This window comes from Heliangelus exortis, chromosome 1 (genome assembly GCF_036169615.1).
Source record: "Heliangelus exortis chromosome 1, bHelExo1.hap1, whole genome shotgun sequence".
NCBI classification, from domain to species: domain Eukaryota; kingdom Metazoa; phylum Chordata; class Aves; order Apodiformes; family Trochilidae; genus Heliangelus; species Heliangelus exortis.
Genome location: NC_092422.1, coordinates 123,175,231 through 123,193,715, shown reverse-complemented (window position 1 = coordinate 123,193,715; position 18,485 = coordinate 123,175,231). Strand labels below are relative to the sequence as shown.

The 18,485-nt window shown below is 44.1% G+C and overlaps 1 protein-coding gene across 6 annotated transcripts; it reads right to left on the bottom strand.

Annotated features, from left to right (window-relative positions):
- Positions 1 to 1,539: 1,539 nt before the first annotated feature.
- On the bottom strand, positions 1,540 to 17,726 carry HAL (histidine ammonia-lyase). 6 transcript variants are annotated; one of them, XM_071764541.1, is made up of 20 exons: positions 17,383 to 17,726; positions 16,911 to 16,971; positions 16,702 to 16,729; positions 16,314 to 16,388; positions 16,146 to 16,218; positions 15,995 to 16,061; positions 15,772 to 15,809; positions 15,567 to 15,692; positions 13,977 to 14,116; positions 12,727 to 12,774; positions 11,580 to 11,727; positions 11,403 to 11,498; positions 11,219 to 11,277; positions 10,347 to 10,427; positions 9,426 to 9,491; positions 9,090 to 9,255; positions 4,522 to 4,656; positions 3,383 to 3,491; positions 3,208 to 3,277; positions 1,540 to 2,315 (listed from the first exon to the last, which is right to left on the bottom strand). In XM_071764541.1, the coding sequence occupies exons 1-20, from the start codon at positions 17,627 to 17,629 to the stop codon at positions 2,166 to 2,168; spliced, it is 1,983 nt and encodes a 660-aa protein (XP_071620642.1). In that variant the 5' UTR covers positions 17,630 to 17,726; the 3' UTR covers positions 1,540 to 2,165. The 6 variants fall into 6 exon arrangements, with proteins under 6 accessions (XP_071620642.1, XP_071620651.1, XP_071620680.1 ...); XM_071764550.1 differs by lacking the exon at positions 15,567 to 15,692; XM_071764579.1 differs by lacking the exon at positions 16,911 to 16,971 and having other exon boundaries at positions 17,383 to 17,722.
- Positions 17,727 to 18,485: the final 759 nt, after the last annotated feature.

Below are 18,485 nucleotides of genomic sequence, written 5' to 3'. Positions count from 1 at the left end.
CAGTCCATTCTGCCCAAGACAGCAGTTGTAACTAATGTTTATGCAGGCTGTTGAGGAAAGCTGTCAAGAAATGAGTGAAGGCATCTCTGAAATGCAGCGTGCAGCCGGCGTGGTGCCTCATGGTGTAGGTGTAGGTGTGAAGCTGAGGCTGCCAAGCTACATGGCAGGGTGTAGTGGTCTCTTGGCATGGTGGTCCCTTGGTCCCAGGCAGCCAAAAGCAGAGGTGGGTGGGAAGCAGTGCCCAGCACCTCCTCACTGAAATCCTGGAGAGCCCAAGACTGCGTAAAACCTCCAATATTCTCTTGCTGGACTGGAATAAGCATTCACAGCCTGAAACTACTGACGTGAGGGGATTCTGCTCTCACACACAACCTCAAACCACATGCTTGTCTGGCCAAATCCAGTAGCCATTTGGGAGTTTGCCCCAGGGCTGTTATTCGTGGCAGGTTTGCAGTTAGAGGATGTGGTTATACCCGAGTGGTGGAGCTGGCTGAAGTGGTTGCTGGTGCCTGGCTCCGTGTTCCTGCCATTGCACAGTTTGCAGTGCTGGTACCACAGTGGCCATGCAGCTGCCAGGGAAGGCACAGCCACTGAAGGGCAGCAGGAGGGCTTCTGCTTGCTTGTTGGTAACGTGGCTCACTTCAGTGATGATGTTCACCCTCCTGGTTACCGTAGTGGGTGGGAGTGGGATGCAGGTGTCAGCTCAGTGGGTAGGAGGTGGTGCTGGCTTTGCTGCTGAAGGAACCATATTGTTTAACCTATAACGTGAGGCTGAAGGCAAACGGTTGGTACACCCTGGCAAGATATAGGCCTGGCTGTTCTTGTGCTATTCTGTTAAAAAAATAGAATGGCTTCTGAGGGGATATATTGATATATGCCTGCTACAGAATCTCCAGCTGAAAGGGTAGGAACTTATTTGGCAGGTGAGGGAGAGAGAGGCTGGAGATGCTGCAAATCAGGGGCAGAAGGAAGGACCTGAACTGGGAGCTTACACGCCCTGGGTGGGGGTACCCTATTCCAGGGCTTCTGGCCAGGTTAGGTGCCCCCCTGCTAGCTTGCCTGCAGGCTTGAGTCTTCAGGGCAGGTTGCAGACACTTGAGGGTAGCCCCACAATAGTGCCTTGGCCACCATTTGCAGCACAGCTGATAGCCTGGGAAGAGTTGAAGCTCCTTCTGAGAGCCCCCCAGCCATGGATATTGGGCCAGCAGTGCTGAAGGAGGTGTTTTTTTAACCATCCTCTATATGGCATGATGTGAAGTCTGATGTTTGACTTTTCCCTTGCAAAATGAAGTCTGTGCCAGAGGCCAATGTTGTAACACAGAGCTATGACACAGAGCCCTCAGCAGCCAGGCACACCCAGTGAGCCACAGCAGTGAAGGTCCTGGTGCTATTGCTTCAGCACTGGCTCACAACCACCACTTCTACACTTCCTCCTTCTCCTTTCCTCACCCCTGTTCCACTTGTCCTCCTTATTTCCAAATTAAGCTTTTCCTTTTCATCAAAATGCACCGTAGGAAAATAGATTGCAACAGCTGTATGTGAAGTCTCAGTTTATTTATCACAGCTGTGAGCCCATAGCTCTTTGGAAGCTGCATTAAGTGTCGTCCATTCACCAGAATACAATATATTTGTTCTGTAGCAATGAAATGATCCCCATAGCACACTTTTATGTGCACAGCTTTTCTGATTGGTGAAGCATTTGTTCTAACAATGCTCCTGTTATACAAGAACCTGTATTTCACATATGATCTGCAAAAGAGAGGAGAGTTAAGTGTAAAGATAATTTTGCTTGTGGCAGAAAGAACAGGACCACAGCAGTTAGTTACTCAAAGGAAAAAAAAAAAAAAAAAAGGTGAGAATATCAAACCAAAGCTGTTTGGTATCATTGGCATAGATGATAAAACAAATGAAGAGCTGACAAAACAAATACACATCCACTGCTTTCAGCAGGGATCCACATGTTTTGGGTTTGGAACCTCAGGAAATTCAGTCAAAACCATGCTATCATGATAAAGTCGTCCTTCACATGCAAAGGAAACTAGCAAGCCATTTCTGTTATATGTGCTTCTGAGCTGGACATGTCCATTGGGTCACCTGGAAAAACCACGTTCAGTTCAAGAAGAATGGCAAGGTCCTGGAAAGGATCTGCTCTTTACAAGCAGCTCTTAAAGATTATCCTGCTGCCTGTGGTCATGCCCAGCACCACTATTGATATCCATCAGTCCCAGGGAAAAAGCTGTTGGTGAAATGGGTCTTGACTCAGGGATGTGTTCCCTCCTGTACTTTTCAATGTAAGGCCTAGCCACTTCCCACACCTGCAAAACAAGAAAGTGAAATAGTAGAGTCAGGGGCAAAGTAAAAGGTGAGGCAAGACATTGACACACAAGCTCAGGAAGCCCTGTAAAAAGTGATTGTGATGGAGGTGAGAATTACACAGACACTCTGTATGTGAGGTTTAGGGAAGATGGAGTTGACAGGAGATGGGAAAAGCTCCAGAGGACAAGGTGAAAGCATTTAAGGTGAAAATGCTGTGTCTTGTTAGCAGGTTAATGTTCTCTGTGGGGTAGCTGGGAGAAGCTGGCATGGACAAAGAGAAAAGGGAAGGAACAGCAGCTGGGGTTAAGGTAGAAAATGAAAATGTTCTACACTGAGTCTCCTTTGACTTTCACTGCAAAGTGAAAAAGGGATTTTCTTCTCCCATTTGCTTACTCTCCACAATTCTTCTGTTGCTTGTATTTTACAAAACAGTAACAGGTAGATCTCATAGCTGTACAAACACTTAGCCCAGGTTAACAGATTTCACCACAGCTATTCCCTCGCCCATATTCCCTTATTGCTTCCAGATGATGCCTAAGGTCCTAAAGGCTGGGGAACACTTACTGCCCCAGGAATGAGGATCACCATCTGGAGAGACTGCCAATTTCTCTGGATATCTGTGGGGTTGTAGGACCTTGCTCTCAAAGGATTCATGGTTGGATGTATGTCTGGACCCTGACAGATTTAATACTGCAAGCTATTTATTACAGTGATTTATAAATGTAACCCACTAAAATGAAGAAAGCCCCAGTCTCAGGGAATCTGTTTGGGCTTGCCACAGGCAGAGGAGTGCTTTTAGTGAGGCCACCTAATGCAGAGGTGTATTTCCACAGCAGAGCTGCACTGTGGCTCCTTGGGACAATCCTACACGTGCCAAAAGTCAACACTTGCCTTCTGCTCCACCAGCAGCCTGTGAGCTGCCTCAATATCTGGGGCCATGAAACGATCCTTCATCCAAGGCCTGCAACGAGACACATTGCAAACATTGGGCAAACATTAACCAGGGCCACTGGTGGCTGTGGCTCAGGGGAACAACCTCGGTGGGAGGTGTGTGCCTGGGTCTTACCTCACAACAGAGCGCACAAGGTCGTAGACCTTCTCCAATGGGGTTGTCGTTCTGAGAGGGCGTAGGAATTCAATACCCTGGCAGGCTGCAAGCAGCTCGATAGCCAGAACTAGGAAATCAGAATGGGGAAAGAATTTTCAGCAGGTACAGCTTGAGGTGTGGTTTCCCTTATGAAGCTCTCCCTGGAGTTGGTCCTGGGCAATACGATGTGGCTTCGGGACATGCGAAAAGACCAGTGGGTCCACACAACCCAGAGAGACAGTCCAGAAGCAAGATCATTTTATGGATGGTGCTGGGGGCACTATCCAGCATTTTAGCAAGCAGATTTTGGGTGCTCTCTTGGACAGACCTTTCAGTGTGCCAGGAATTCCTGGCCACTAGAATCTTAAATCCTTCCAGGCTATCATGAATATTCAAATTAATGGCCACCCTAAATCTGAAAACCTCCTTAGTCTGAAGAAGAAAGGTACTTGAGCTATAAATGAAAGGTCTCCTTGTGAAACTAGCAAGAGCCCATGTAAAAGCACCAATAAAAGTACAGAGCTATAGAAGAGAGTCTTCTGTCACCTCATCATTATTGGCATTAGTTCCTCATTTTCATGACCTAATTCATCCAAGGAAGTGAGGAAGCAACTGGATCTAGGACACACTGTTTCTCAGCATATTTGTTGAAACACAAAGTTTCTCACACTCATTTCTCTGCACATGAAAAAGGTATTTCTATAGACTAAGCATCAAATGTATAAACAAGTGGGCATGTGAGTTCAGTATTTGTGTGCTGTGTATTAATCTGCTTCTCCACTAACAGCTGACATTTATATCTAAGCACACCAGTGGCCGAATAAATAAGTAAATAAAAAGCAAGAGAGCAATCTGTCCTTGTAAGGAAAGGAGGGAAGTTTTGCTGAGTGTCCTGCAGTAAGAAGTTTTGTTTCACTTGTTTCACAAGTGCTAGATTTGCCTCATTTTTGTTAGGTCCAAATGCTTGTAAAAGTATGTATTTGATAAGATATTTTTAGGTAGTTCTTTCAGATTCACAACTCCTTTTCTTCTTAAAACACATCTAAAAAGAATGGCACTAATACCTTCACCTTGTTACATATATATGGTTTGTCTTGAAATTAGCATTTTAATTTTACCTTGTTCCACATGTTCAATAACTCTCAAAGCTTTTCTTGCAGACCATCCTCCCATGGACACGTGATCCTCTGTTGCAGCACTGGTTGAGAGAGAATCCACAGAAGAGGGGTGGCACAAGGCTTTGTTCTCAGAAACTGCAAAAATTCAGTGCAATAAATGCAGGACAGAATGAGCACAAGGCAGCAGAAGCAGTGGCCAACCTGGAGCAAAGAGCCTGTCTAACCACCTCAGGTCCAATTATTGCTCCTCTCTGAGAAGGCATTGATGATTTACCTAGACTGAGTATTTGTAATAAATACCTTGAAAACTACCATTGTCTCTGAAAACTGTAACCAATATCAGTCCTCACATGCAACGATTAACCAAATATAGAATGACTGCTCACTCCTCCCACATCTCCAGGGTTGGGTTTTGGTCACAGACACTGCCTCTAACCCTGGTTTTAAGACAAGAGCCGGAGACCAGCGTCCCATTGGAGCAGAGGCACTTCCAGAACATGCTGCAGGAAGATGCTGGGGGAGCATGGTACAAATCCACCCCAACCATCCTCACCTTGCTACCAGGCTGCCCGTGCATCTCCTCCAGGCATGCACACCCCTGAGGGTGGCAGTGCTCTGGCTTTGAAAGCTTTGAAAGCTTTGAAAGGCTCTCAAACTGCACCCAAAAGCGAGGAGAAGTTGGCAGTAGGCACCATCCAACAACTATTTGTGGTGCAGAATTGCTCTTTAGAAGAGAAGAAATGTGCTCTGGCTGCAAGCAGACCTTTCCTTTCTGAAGCTCAGCAGGATGCTGCATAATGCCCTGGACAAATTAAGGCAGAAGAGCATACAAGGACAGAGAGGGGGTGAGGCCAATGGGCAAACTGGCGAGGGACACAGCCCAGGGCCAGAGCCCAGCTGGCACGTTCAGGGCAGGAGACAGCAGCTCCAGGGAAGATGCACAATGGGCTGCTGCAAACACTTTGCTCTGGCAGGCACAGTGCTACGCAGAGGAAGGGAGAGGAGCAGGCCAGGCACACTGGCAAAACAACGCTCGCCTTTCCTTTCTTTTTTCCTTTCCTTTCCTTTCTTTTTTCCTTCCTTCCTTTCTTTTTTTCCTTTCCTTTCCTTTCTTTTTCCTTTCCTTTCCTTTCTTTCCTTTCCTTTCTTTCCTTTCCTTTCCTTTCCTTTCCTTTCCTTTCCTTTCCTTTCCTTTCCTTTCCTTTCCTTCCTTCCCTTCTTTCCTTTCCTTTCTTCCTTCCCTTCCTTTTCCTTTCCCTTCCTTTCCTTTCCTTTCCTTTCCTTTCCTTTCCCTTTCCTTTCCTTTCCTTTCCTTTCCTTTCTTTCCTTTCCTTTCCTTTTCCTTTCCTTTCCTTTCCTTTCCTTTCCTTTCCGTTCCTTTCCCCTTTCCTTTCCTTTCCTTTCCCTTTCCTTTCCTTTCCTTTCCCTTTCCTTTCCTTTCCCCCTTTCCTTTCCTTTCCCCTTTCCTTTCCTTTCCTTTCCTTTCCTTTCCTTTCCTTTCCTTTCCTTTCCTTCCTCCTTTCCTTTCCTTTCCCCTTTCCTTTCCTTTCCTTTCCTTTCCTTTCCTTTCCTTTCCTTTCCCTTTCTTTCCTTTCCTTTCCCCTTTCCTTTCCTTTCCCTTTCCTTTCCTTTCCCCTTTCCTTTCCTTTCCGTTTCCCCTTTCCTTTCCTTTCCCCTTTCCTGTCCTTTCCCCTTTCCTTTCCTTTCCCCTTTCCTTTCCCTTTCCTTTCCTTTCCTTTCCCCTTTCCTTCCCCTTTCCTTGCCCCCTTTCCTTTCCCCTTTCCTTTCCTTTCCTTTCCTTTCCCCTTTCCTTTCCTTTCCTTTCCCCTTTCCTTTCCCCTTTCCTTTCCTTTCCCCTTTCCTTTCCTTTCCCCTTTCCTTTCCTTTCCCCTTTCCTTTCCTTTCCCTTTCCTTTCCCCTTTCCTTTCCCCTTTCCTTTCCTTTCCCCTTTCCTTTCCCCTTCCTTTCCCTTTCCTTTCCCCTTTCCTTTCCCCTTTCCTTTCCCTTTCCTTCCCCTTTCCTTTCCTTTCCCCTTTCCTTTCCTTTCCCCTTTCCTTTCCCCTTTCCTTTCCCTTCCTTTCCCCTTTCCTTTCCTTTCCCCTTTCCTTTCCCCTTTCCTTTCCCCTTTCCTTTCCCCTTTCCTTTCCCCTTTCCCCTTTCCTTTCCTTTCCCCTTTCCTTTCCTTTCCTTCCTTTCCCCTTTCCTTTCCCCTTTCCTTTCCCCTTTCCTTTCCCCTTTCCTTTCCCCTTTCCTTTCCTTTCCTTTCCCCTTTCCTTTCCTTTCCCCTTTCCTTTCCCTTCCTTTCCCCTTTCCTTTCCTTTCCCTTTCCTTTCCCCTTTCCTTTCCCCTTTCCTTTCCCCTTTCCTTTCCCCTTTCCTTTCCCCTTTCCTTTCCCCTTTCCTTTCCCCTTTCCTTTCCCCTTTCCTTTCCCCTTTCCCCTTTCCTTTCCTTTCCCCTTTCCTTTCCTTTCCTTTCCCCTTTCCTTTCCCCTTTCCTTTCCCCTTTCCTTTCCCCTTTCCTTTCCCCTTTCCTTTCCCCTTTCCCTTTCCTTTCCTTTCCCCTTTCCTTTCCTTTCCTTTCCCCTTTCCTTTCCCCTTTCCTTTCCCCTTTCCTTTCCCCTTTTCCTTTCCCCTTTCCTTTCCCCTTTCCTTTCCCCTTTCCTTTCCCCTTTCCTTTCCCCTTTCCTTTCCCCTTTCCTTTCCCCTTTCCTTTCCCCTTTCCTTTTCCTTTCCCCTTTCCTTTCCTTTCCCCTTTCCTTTCCTCTTTCCTTTCCCCTTTCCTTTCCCCTTTCCTTTCCTTTCCCTTACTTTTGGTCTTTCTCTTTCCTCTTATATGTTCATTCTGGGAGTGAACACATTAGCTGGTACACAAACACCTTTGTAAACTGGCAGAGTGACTTAAAAAACACTAGTAATACCTTGTTAAAATAAAAAAGCAAGAGAGTTCAAACTTCCCTTTTCGATATATTCTGGGCTATTTTGACCGGGGAATGATGGTTTTAACTCCTTGTGTCAGTGCAGAAATTACCTAGGAGGCAGGGCTGTCCTTTTCATTCCCCACAGCAGAGACCACAAAGGCCCCAGAATCTCTCACTCCAGATGGCAGAAGTGAGCTGTGAAACCTCAGGCCAAGCACCAGCTAATGCCTGGAGCCATCCTAAAACTGTACCCAGAAAGTTTCCAGCCTTGGAACAAGGGGAATAGCATTTCAACTCCTTTTCCAGCCCTGATTCCCGAAGCAGCCTCTAAGTCGGTTTCCTTTATTTTATTACATTGATTTAGTTAATTGGCTTATTTTTTTCTGCAGGTTGTTTTTTCTATACATTTCACTGACATACTCTCTTCCTTTGTCTTCTCATCTCTTGTAATTTACCCTCTACTCAGAGCATATTTGATTTTACGTTGGCTTGTGCTTTCCTGAACCTATGAACTGTAATACCCCAGAGGCTTCTTAGAATCATAGAATCATAGAATTGGCTTGGTTGGAAGGGACCTCTGAGATCATCAAGTCCAACCCTTGATCCACTCCCGCTGCAGTTACCAGACCATGGCACTGAGTGCCACATCCAGTCTCTTTTTAAATATCTCCAGGGACGGAGAATCCACCACTTCCCAGGGCAGCCCATTCCAATGCCTGATCACCCTCTCAGTAAAGAAATTCTTTCTAATATCCAACCTAAGCCTCCCCTGGCACAACTTGAGACCGTGCCCTCTTGTCTTGCTGAGAGTTGCCTGTGAAAAGAGACCAACCCCCCCCTGGCTACCCCCTCCTTTCAGGGAGTTGTAGAGAGTGATGAGGTCTCCCCTGAGCCTCCTCTTCTCCAGGCTGAACAGCCCCAGCTCCCTCAGCCTCTCCTCATAGGATCTGTTACCTTCTTGTTACCTTAAGTCATGAATACTAGAGGACTAATGTACTGATGCTCTTTTTTGTGTACTCTGATAATCAGCCCATCAGCTCTGGGAACTCCAGTCTCTTGAGGACTGTGGAGTCTGATACTGGTGTCCAGACCTGGCTGTCAAGTCGAGACACTGAGTACTAAGGGTATCAGGGCCAGCTTTGGGGCAAGTGGTGTCCCCATGCTCGTGAGAAGTGAGCAACAGGGGTATTCTCTGCTTACTCAAGCAGAGGTTTTAATTTCAGCAGAGTGGTTCAGACAGGTGGGTGTATGTTTGTTGCATGCAGAGTTTGCTGTTAATTACAGACCTTTCTGAGCAGGTTTGCAGGCTCCTGACACTGATTCCAAGCAGAGCTCTTATGCTGGTGACTGTAAATCAGCACTCTCCCAGTCAATCCCATAAAGAGGCCAGTAGGCAAGCATTCCCATCACTATCTGCTTAAACGTTTCCATGCTCAGAGGACTAAACATGCCCATGGGTCAGAGCAGAATAAAGAATCACGAGCTGAAATAATTGCAGCTGCACTCAACACTTAAAATTCATGCCTAGACAGCACAAAGCACATGGAGAAGAGATGGAAAACTGGAGCGAGGTCTATATAAATTCACTCGTGCCTCAATATGAATTGATCTTTCTAGCTTGCTCTCTCAATGATATTGCTTAAGTACTCACCCAGGGCAGCTGCTGTGCAGTGTGCAATCATGAAGCCAGAGTTCAGACCTCCTTCAGTGACTAAAAAGGCAGGCAGCTCACTGAGTGAGGGGTTGCAGAGCCTCTCAATTCTTCTTTCACTAATTGCAGCAAGTTCATGCACACCGATTGCCAAATAGTCCAAAGCCTATGAAAAATTATCATTAAGTTATCATTAATTATTCATTAAAAAGAAAAATCTCATTAAACCAGATGAGAGAAAAACCAAACAAGACAAAACAGATACTAAAATGTTTTGTATCTGGTTTTGTTTGTTTGTTGTTTTTTTTTTTTTTCTTTCTCAAAATGCTTAATTACCTTTGCAGGGTATTCACCATGGAAATTTCCTCCAGAAATGGTCTCTGCTCTTTCAGCAAACACCATCTTTTGGGAGAAGTTAAGTCACAAACATGAGTGAAATACAGTTAACATGACAGATGTCTGCCAGTAATCGCAATATCTCAACTGAAAGAATGTTTGCACTAACAGGTTTTTGTTTGCAAGCACATTATAGTACAGCCACGTGTTCACTTTTCAGAAAATCCAGACCCAGTCTTGGTTCTCTGAACATGTAGATACATTTCTGACATACATTTTTTCCAAATAAAATGAGATCTCTGATCGAGGGCTGGAAGGGGTGCAAAGAAACACGTGTTCAGATCCTAGCATAGTTCCTCAGTTCCTTGGTAGATTCCCCCTGTGGCACAGACAATTTTAGACAGATTACAAGCACTAATGCTTATCAGCTGCTGATAGGATGTACAGCATCATTACACTGCTGAGGGGAACCCCTCCTTGCTCAGTGCCAGTGCCAGAACTGTGCAGAGTTTACCAGGCTGAGCCTTACCAGCCATGCAGCTTTCATCTGCCTTCCCTTTCTGACTGCAAACCTTGCTTTATAGCACAGGTTTCACTCATGCTGCACCAGCAGATGTTTCATACAAGTCACCATTTGTCTGTGTCCATTTGCTTGCCAAGTCCCACCTATCTATGTCCTCAATATAAGTGCACAGAATCTTGCCTAGGAAACATTTTAACATACACTAAACCATATGCACATAAGGTTTCCTTGCCCCAGCACACACTTGCATGCACCAACACAGCCACAGGGAAAGGAAGAGAGGATGCTATTGCAACCAATTGACCAAAGACAGTTATGGGTTTTTTTTGCCCCATTAAAAAAGGATTAAAAAAGGCCAAGGAAAATTTTACACAGAAATAAAGTCATAAAAAAGATACAGGGTTGTCTGTGGCACTGTTGATTTCAGTTGTCATGATGTCCTTCACAAAAGTGATTGTGTCATTTACAACTCCATGGACCTAAAACAAAAGATGTTAGCACCTGAGCTCAGTAACTACACTGAGTTCATCTTCAGGATGCTGACTGAGCTACAGGCACCCTTTTTCCATCTTCCCACTGCCTCTACATCCATCCATACACGAAGATGGTCTTGGACTTGTTCTTTAAATTAGGAACATCACTATGGGATACTGCCTACCCCAGATAGCCAAAAGACTAGATTTACTAATACTATGGCAGTATTGCTGAAAGGGTAATACAAATATGTCATTTTTTACATGTTTGTGTTGGTTTACCCTAAATGGAAGATATTTATTCAATGGCAGAAGTGTTATTAGGGGAGAAGTAGCCTTACAAAGATCCCACAGGGAACAAAACCTCTAATTAATTCATTCCATTCATTCCACTGATTTTATGGCAAATCATAGAATTGAGTTCTTTTAGTAAGTTTGAGATACTCCATTGGCTGGTTCTGAAAACATCTTTCCCCAGTTCAAGGTCGTAGCACCACTGCTATGCAGAAGTAGTGCCTGACAAAGCCTATAAGCACAGAAACCATCACTTTCCCCCTGCTTCTGAATCTGACCTCTTACAGACCTGAACACAGCTTTGTTAGACACTGCCATGGGTGTGTGCACGAGATCAATGAATTACATCTCTTCACCAGTAGCAACACTGAAGTGAGGGAGAAGCAAAATAAAACCACTTCCTCTCAAGGAGTCAGACAGCACATGACGGGCAGTATTTCTGAGGTGGGAACTTTGCCATCACTTATCAAGTGCTATGAAGGGAAGCCAAAGTCAGTTTTTACCTGAGGGCAGCAGCGCATTGTGTACGCATCCTGAACCCGGTCACAGAATCTATGGCTCTCTAGAAGGAACAAGAGAGAGAAAAAAAAAAACACCCAAATATTCGCACACAAAAGCATACAGGCTACTGTTGAAGGACTCAGCCTGTCCAGGTAAGCTGAGAAGGTGAAGGTTAAGATTGTTCACCTGCTATTTCTGATGGATGATGGTCAGAATCTAGAAGGGACCTGAATCGAAACGCCACTTCAACCTGCCCTCGGTGTGGGCGCACTGCGTGGATATCTGTAAAACCAGTGGCTGCTTGGTTTTGCCTCTCTTGCCAACAGCTGTGAAGCAAACAGGCAGAAAAGGCCCAGTACCCACCAGTGTCAAAGGCCCTTGTGGTACCCTTCAAGACTTCAAGTGTAAGGGCAGCAATGATGTCAGCTTGTCTAGCTATAGCACTGGCCCTTTCAACCGCTTCGCATCCCAGTGAGGTGATCATCTGTGTCCCATTGATGAGAGCCAGGCCCTTCAAAGAGAGAGCAGACACTAAGCAAATTCACTGCAGCTATTCTAAATGCTGTGATAATTCTCCTTCACATATGAATGAGCTGAAGACCTTTGCTCAGCTTCCTGGATTGTCCTGAAGTCACAAAATGCACAGCTTGACCCAGCATCTTATTGTCAATGTTTGTGACACCATGAAACCACTATAGACACTCTTGGTGTTCCAGTAGTTCCAAGCAAGAGGATTATTTCATGTTATTTTGAGATTAAGCAAGAAAAGTACAGGGAATACATATTGTTTTCCAGTCCTTAGGAAGTGTAATGCTATCCTTATTAATGTCTTTTTAAGCTATTAGTTAAAACAAAGAAGCTAGGAACACAAGGAGTACAAAACCCAATCATAATGCGGAAGTGGAGAATTAAAACAGCATTAGAAGTTCTAGCTGCTTTAAAAGATTCAGTTAAAATTAGCTTCAGGTTGGTTCTAATCAAACATGAAGCCTTCCATTTGCCTTTAAGGAGACCCTGGATTTGGCTTCTTGCTCCCAGTGCTGTTTTACAGCTACTGAGGCACCTCACCAGTGAGCTCCATAGCCCTGGCATCTGTTGTATTTCCATGTAAACTTTAATACTTAGAGCAAGATTCACCTCACACAGTTTTAATGATGTAGAGATCAGATACCTCACCAAGTCAGTCCTCTGAACTCCTGTTATGGTCAAAGGGCAGATTAGGTACCTTGAGAGGGCTTCTTAGACAGCTGTTTCAGGATGAGAGTGTTTTCTGAAGATGCCTGTCTCTCTCCACCAACCACAGAGCCAATACAAACATCAGGTTTGGGTCATGTCATGTAAGGTGACACTCTGAGAGATGAATCCCACTCCTGATAATGCTTCATTATTATCCTTCTGGAGCTTGATTTAAAATTACTGTTAATTTATTTAATTATAGTGGTAAATATAAAGCAACTAGTGATTGACTGTACTTATTTTCTGTCAGATAGCATAATTTTACTTTTATTACCTCTTTTGGTTTCAAGGCAATTGGTCTCAGACCATGGGCTTCCAGGACCTGTGAAGAAGTTTAATGACAAAGTAATTAACAGAAGAGGTTTCTCAGTAATTCAATCATCAAAACTTCTACATCATTAAGATTATGTTTCCATAAATAAAAATATTAGGAAATTCCTTAAGTGATGTGAGGAAAAGAGCTTTTTATCACAAACATTTAAAATATTTTTTTTGTGCTAGGATAAATAAAGGACAGCATTTCTGGGCTTCCAAACTAGCCCACATCTTAGAGGTCCTAAAGGTCCAGGGCACACTGGCCTGCTTCCTCTCTAGTCCTTCCCCTTTGTAGTTCTTAGTACTTCTCTAGCCTACAGTGATAATACATAACCATCAATCCATATAAAAGTCAGGTATTCAAATAAGCATTGATAGGAGTGACAGGTGTAGCACAGTAGAATTACCATGAGAGATTTTGAAGGGGCAAGACTTGAGGAAATTAAACATCAGATTATAGAATCACAGAATAATTTGTGTTGGAAGGGTCCTCTAAAGGTCACCTAGTCCAACCCCCCTGCAGTACGCAGGGGCATTCTCAACTAGATCAGGTTTCTCAGAGCCTTGTCAAGCCTCACCCCAAATATCTCTGGGGATGAGGCCTCAGCTACCTCCTTGGGCAAAAGAATTTTTCCCTAACATAAGTATGCTGATGTATTACTGGCAGATTAATAATTAAAAACCAATTAAACTGTAAAGCTTCCATCTTGTAAAGGAAAGTGGTATAACTTTGCTGCTAAATTTCTGCCTCAAATAAATCTCCAGTTACTCTCAGCATCTGAAGTTTTTAATTTGAGGGGTGATCTTGGGTTGTTCGAAGTGTTGATGTGATTGAAGATAAGTAATAGTTCTTTCATAGCTGGTAACATGTCCTGTCACTCTCTCCAGGTCCTAAATTATGTCACCGTGGTATCTTGTACTGCAATGCAATGATATGGTATTTCTTTAGGACTTAATATCTTGCTGTATATCTATATCTACACTGGCAATATGCAGGTCAGTTACTCCATTTGCATGGCTCCACTTTCCTCAAGGTAGAGGATGACTTGATAAAGGCAACCTACTCCAAACTCAAACCAGTTAAAATAATCCGAAGACTTTTTTTACATGTTATTAATCTGAGCCAAAGCTCTCCCTCTCAAGGCTACATGGAATTTAGCAAATGAGCCAGCAAGCAGGAAAAAAAGCAATCAGCTGTACAAATCTTACATATTTAGCATCAGCCCAGCCACTCTTTGGAGACCACATCTTTCCCTCTCCAATTAATCCTAGCGCAAGATGAGAGAGGGGGGCCAAGTCTCCACTGGCTCCAACTGTCCCTTTCTCTGGGATATAGGGAAGGCAGGATGCTAGAAAGAAAACAAAAAACAACCCCTGTTAGAGCATTCCCCTTGATACACTCCTTGGAAAACAGAGAAGCCAGCACAAGTGGGGTCACAGTAACATCCTGCAGTCAGCCAACAGCACCAACAGGACTACTGTTGTTACAGACAGGGATTTGCCCTATTCACAGGCTAGCTGCAGTTCATAGAGAATTCAGTCCCCTTCTGTGTCTACTTTTGAGTTTAGTGTTGGACTGGGATGACCACAGGTTGGGGTGGTTGCACCTACAGCCACACAGTCACTCAGGCAGAACATCACTCTGCTCAGCTCTCCATTACAGGGTGACCACCCCACGTGGAGAAAGCTGCCTCTTCATTTCTCACTCCCCTAAACACTGGTTTACTCCAAGAAGTGATCTTAAAATCCTCTTTACCCCATCCTTGTCCTCTGAGGAGGGTAGAAATAAAAAAATAGAGCCTGGGTAACCGAAGAAAAAGCACAGAAGGGACCACTGTTTCTCTTTCTTTGTGAAAGCTAAACACTGAATTACAGCCCTTTTGCCCACTGAGGGAGGATGAGGAGTGTGGAACAGAGGGAAGCACAAAGCCCATATTCTTTGGGCCTCATGTGAGAGAACATTGCTGTTCTCTCGGACGTGTGGCCTACAGTCTCAAAACAATCTTCCAATCTATGGCTTAGGAGAAAAAAAAAAAAAAAAAAAAAAAGAAGGAAAGCTGAAGCTAACACTCCAACATAAAGAGAAGGTGCTCTTTGCTTGTCACCCTAGCACTCTTCATCAGAGGAATCATCAATGGACATCACTAACAAACTTCTTTGCTACTTCTTTGGTTTCCCTGCTGCAGCATCCAGCAAGACCCCCCAGCTTGAACTGCTTTGTCAGTCCTGGCCACAGGAGCTGCTCACTAGCCACGCACTTCTGCACAGCTGCCTTGTAGCCCTTGTGTAGGTCTCAGGGAGTCTGCTCACAAAAACAGGTGCTGCTCAAGTGAGTCTGCTTAAACATCAACACATGCAGCTTTCGACTTGCTAATAGCCCTATCTCCAAATCCTGGCACCCCTGAACATGATGGCACAGACATCAACGTTCACCCTTCAGGACAAAATTTAGAGACTTGAGCCTTTGTAGAGGAGCTCACCCAGAGTCATGCTCTTAGTCTTCAACTAATTACCTGACCTCTCAGAGGCTCATTTCCCAAGCTTCTGCCTGCTGCATCGCTTCCTGTCAGCCTTTTTTTGTCAATTCTTCTCATATTCCAAGTTCTTCAATGGAAGAACCGTCTCCAGTTGTGAGCTTGTGCTGCTAAGCTCTGGTTCTGATCTCTCACAACTACCAAGATGAAAGCCTAGCTTTTGTACCTTGACCCATAAAACTACAACCTTTAAGAAACAGTTACCAAAAAAAAAAAAAAAAAAAAAAAAAAAAAAAAAAAAAAAAAAAAAAGGAAGTCTTTTTACCATTAAAGGCGTCAATAACTTGCTGGAGTGTTTCTAGGGATATGCCACTGTATCCTTTTGCTAGGACATTGATTCTCAATGCCAACAGCATGCGAGATCTCTCTGGGGTCAAAGGTTTCCCCACACCTGAAACAGTAATGCTCTTGGTTACTTAACCTCTACCAACAGCAACAGAAAAGGGAAACATCAAGCAATTTCTCATTACCTGCAGAATGGGAACGAACCAAGTTCACTTGAAGCTCCCTATGGAAAAAAAAAATAAAATGTAGAAACCCAAGCAAGTCTCATCAGGTTTTATTTTGAACAAAACAGAATGAAATTCTAAAGCAGCCTCTCATCTAACCACAGAGGATAAATGTACAGCATTGGACTGCTCCCTCTTCCTTTCCCCAAAAGAAAGGATTGAGAAAGCTGCACACACAACTTACCTCAGCTTGCTATTTGGGATGACAGTCCTGGCAAACTTCCCAAACCCTGTGGTGATTCCATAAACAACTGCAAGAAATGCACAATGCTGGCTAAGGGGACGACTCCATGAAGTTTTCTGAATAATTAATAGTTAGAGATAAAAATGTTTACCTGTCTGTTCCTTTACAATCCTTTCAATCACTTCTCTTGATTGTTTGACTTTAGTTTCAGCTTCAGGTGTGAGCTAAAATGTGAGTAGTTTAAACATCAGTTTGTCTGTCATTAATTGTAAAAAGATAAAAGTGCAATTTTTAGCCTGTGTTGGTTCAGAATCCTTACCTTTATCTTGTAGAGCCCCTTTCCTAAATTAACCAAGTCCTCCGTTGTTAAGCTGTTGCCATCTAAAGAAATATACTGCACCAAAGAACCACCTTTTAAGTTTGGAGTACATATAAAGTTGCTTATCAATCAGAATTCTAAAAACCCACCATCAAACAGCCAAAATTCAGCAATGAGAGGAAGCTTACACACATCCATTTTTAAGGCAGGAACTCACTAACAAAAAGACAGCATCATGCCAGATTCTCAGACCCAGCCAATCTCACAAACCCTGCTCTCCTGAATGCTGCAGTGACTCAGCTCTCAGCATGTCCTGGTGACCAGCAGGATTTGTTACCAGATTAACATAGGTGGCAATTACCAAGTTAACACAGCTGGCAATTCCTACCTGTTCTGGTTCTCGGTATTTGCTGTATCTGAAAGTTTTGTGAAGGAAAAGAAAAAAAAAGGTAAACAGGTTTTCACAAGTAGTGACCACTCAGTTACAGCTGGCAATGTGTTTTAAGAATGAAGGAACTCTAAAAAACCAGGGCAGTCTAAAAAATTATAAATCTGAAATAACGAAAATTGTTCACAAAATGCTCAAAGAAAGGATACAGGTGAACTCCTTCTGGCTGGGATGGTATGAAATCTGGAGACATTGTGTCTCCTTCTATAACTAGATGCAAATAAAACATGAACTTAAATAAGTTGTATTCTATGTATAAAAATTTTCTACTCATCATAACATACACCAGTAAGAATTCTCTTTTGCAGTTATCAGCCCCAAATATATTTGTATGCTTCTAGGAAAATAACAAGGGACTATGTAGTTTATTTAAGGTAAACTCTAAAGGTGAAAGAGTCACCCAACCCTTGGACATGTGCTCCATGTCCCATACAATCACATAGCATAAGTTATATGATGTACGTATGGAATCCTATGCCTTCTATATCCTGTATAGTTCTATGTTTAGAAAGTAAGGGTGAATTTTGGTATTTTTAATAAAAATCCTAGACACTCTGCACTTGCAGATAAACTAAACACTGGTTTCCTGGCTTAGAAGCATCACTTCAGGCTTCTGCTTACCAACTTCAACAAATTCATTGTCCTCTAGAGCATCCTCCACTTTATCGTCAAGATCCAGCAAGCCAAGTCCCTTGCACCTTCGGACGTAAAATTTCACCTCTTCCGCCGAGGCAAACCCCCCGTTGTCGGGTTTGTTTTTCATGTACCGCCTCAGCGCTTCCTTTCCCAGCCACCCGATGGTGCTGGTGCTGTTCGGGCACGGTACTGCCAGCCATTCTCCTCGGACATGCACCGTGTATCTCGGCATGATTTCTCCAAAATTGTCCCTTGGCCACGAAGGGCCGCAGCGTGCAGCAGCCTTACATTTGCCGCACGACGACCCGGAGTTCAGTGTCGCAATCAGATAAGAGGCAAAAATCCACCCCTAGACCCCCCAGCTTTGTCAATATGCAGGATCGATGGATCCAGCTGACTTCATCCAATCAAACCAAACCCAGGGAGCACACCCTTTTCATGGAAAGGAAAAAAAAAACCACCTCCAACCCTATTACCACAGGAATTTTTTTCCAAAGATCACATCAGGAATATAGAAATTGAAATCTAGGAGCTGGAGTTGGTGTAGCAAGAAGAGAAGTAAATTATCTGGAATGCTTTAAAAACTCTGGGGTTTAGGACAACTTAACAGAGTCATTGCGTGGCAGTAGATCACACTAAGGAAAACCTCCATGAGGGATGGGGCTGGAGTCACCCTGTCATGGATTGGTTGGTCATGCTTCCTAGGACTGGAGGGAGAATGGGTTATATCCATACATTGGAATCCAGAGCAGGCTGAGAGCAGGCAGTTCAGGCAGCAAGCCTGCTTTGCTCAGTCCCATGCTGACATTCAAGAACCTAATTCTGTGCTGTAGGTGAGGAAAAGATGAATTTCCCTTCCCCTTTCACATATGCTCTGGAAGATGTTGCTAGAACAGGTCTGACAAATATTAGGCTGCATTTGCCCACTACAGAGGCTGCTGCTGCTATTCCACATGTCTTTTGCAGGCAGACGCGAAGGGCAAAAAGATGTGGAAAGCACCTCTTTAAGATGGCATATAAATAAAATCTAGCAAAGACCACATTTATGCACAAGCTGAAAATACAACACCTTTAGTCTGTGCTGGCCA

Bases quoted from the DNA above. Each gene is read 5' to 3' on its own strand.
- HAL (XM_071764541.1), bottom strand. From the start codon at position 17,629: ATGCCGAGATACACGGTGCATGTCCGAGGAGAATGGCTGGCAGTACCG. The intron at 16,730-16,910 runs GTATCCTTTCTT...CAAAACTTTCAG, and splicing joins CAGCCAGAAGGAGTTCACCT to ATACAGCAAATACCGAGAAC. The intron at 12,775-13,976 runs GTAAGATTTGTA...ACTTCTTCACAG, and splicing joins GCTGGGCTGATGCTAAATAT to GTCCTGGAAGCCCATGGTCT.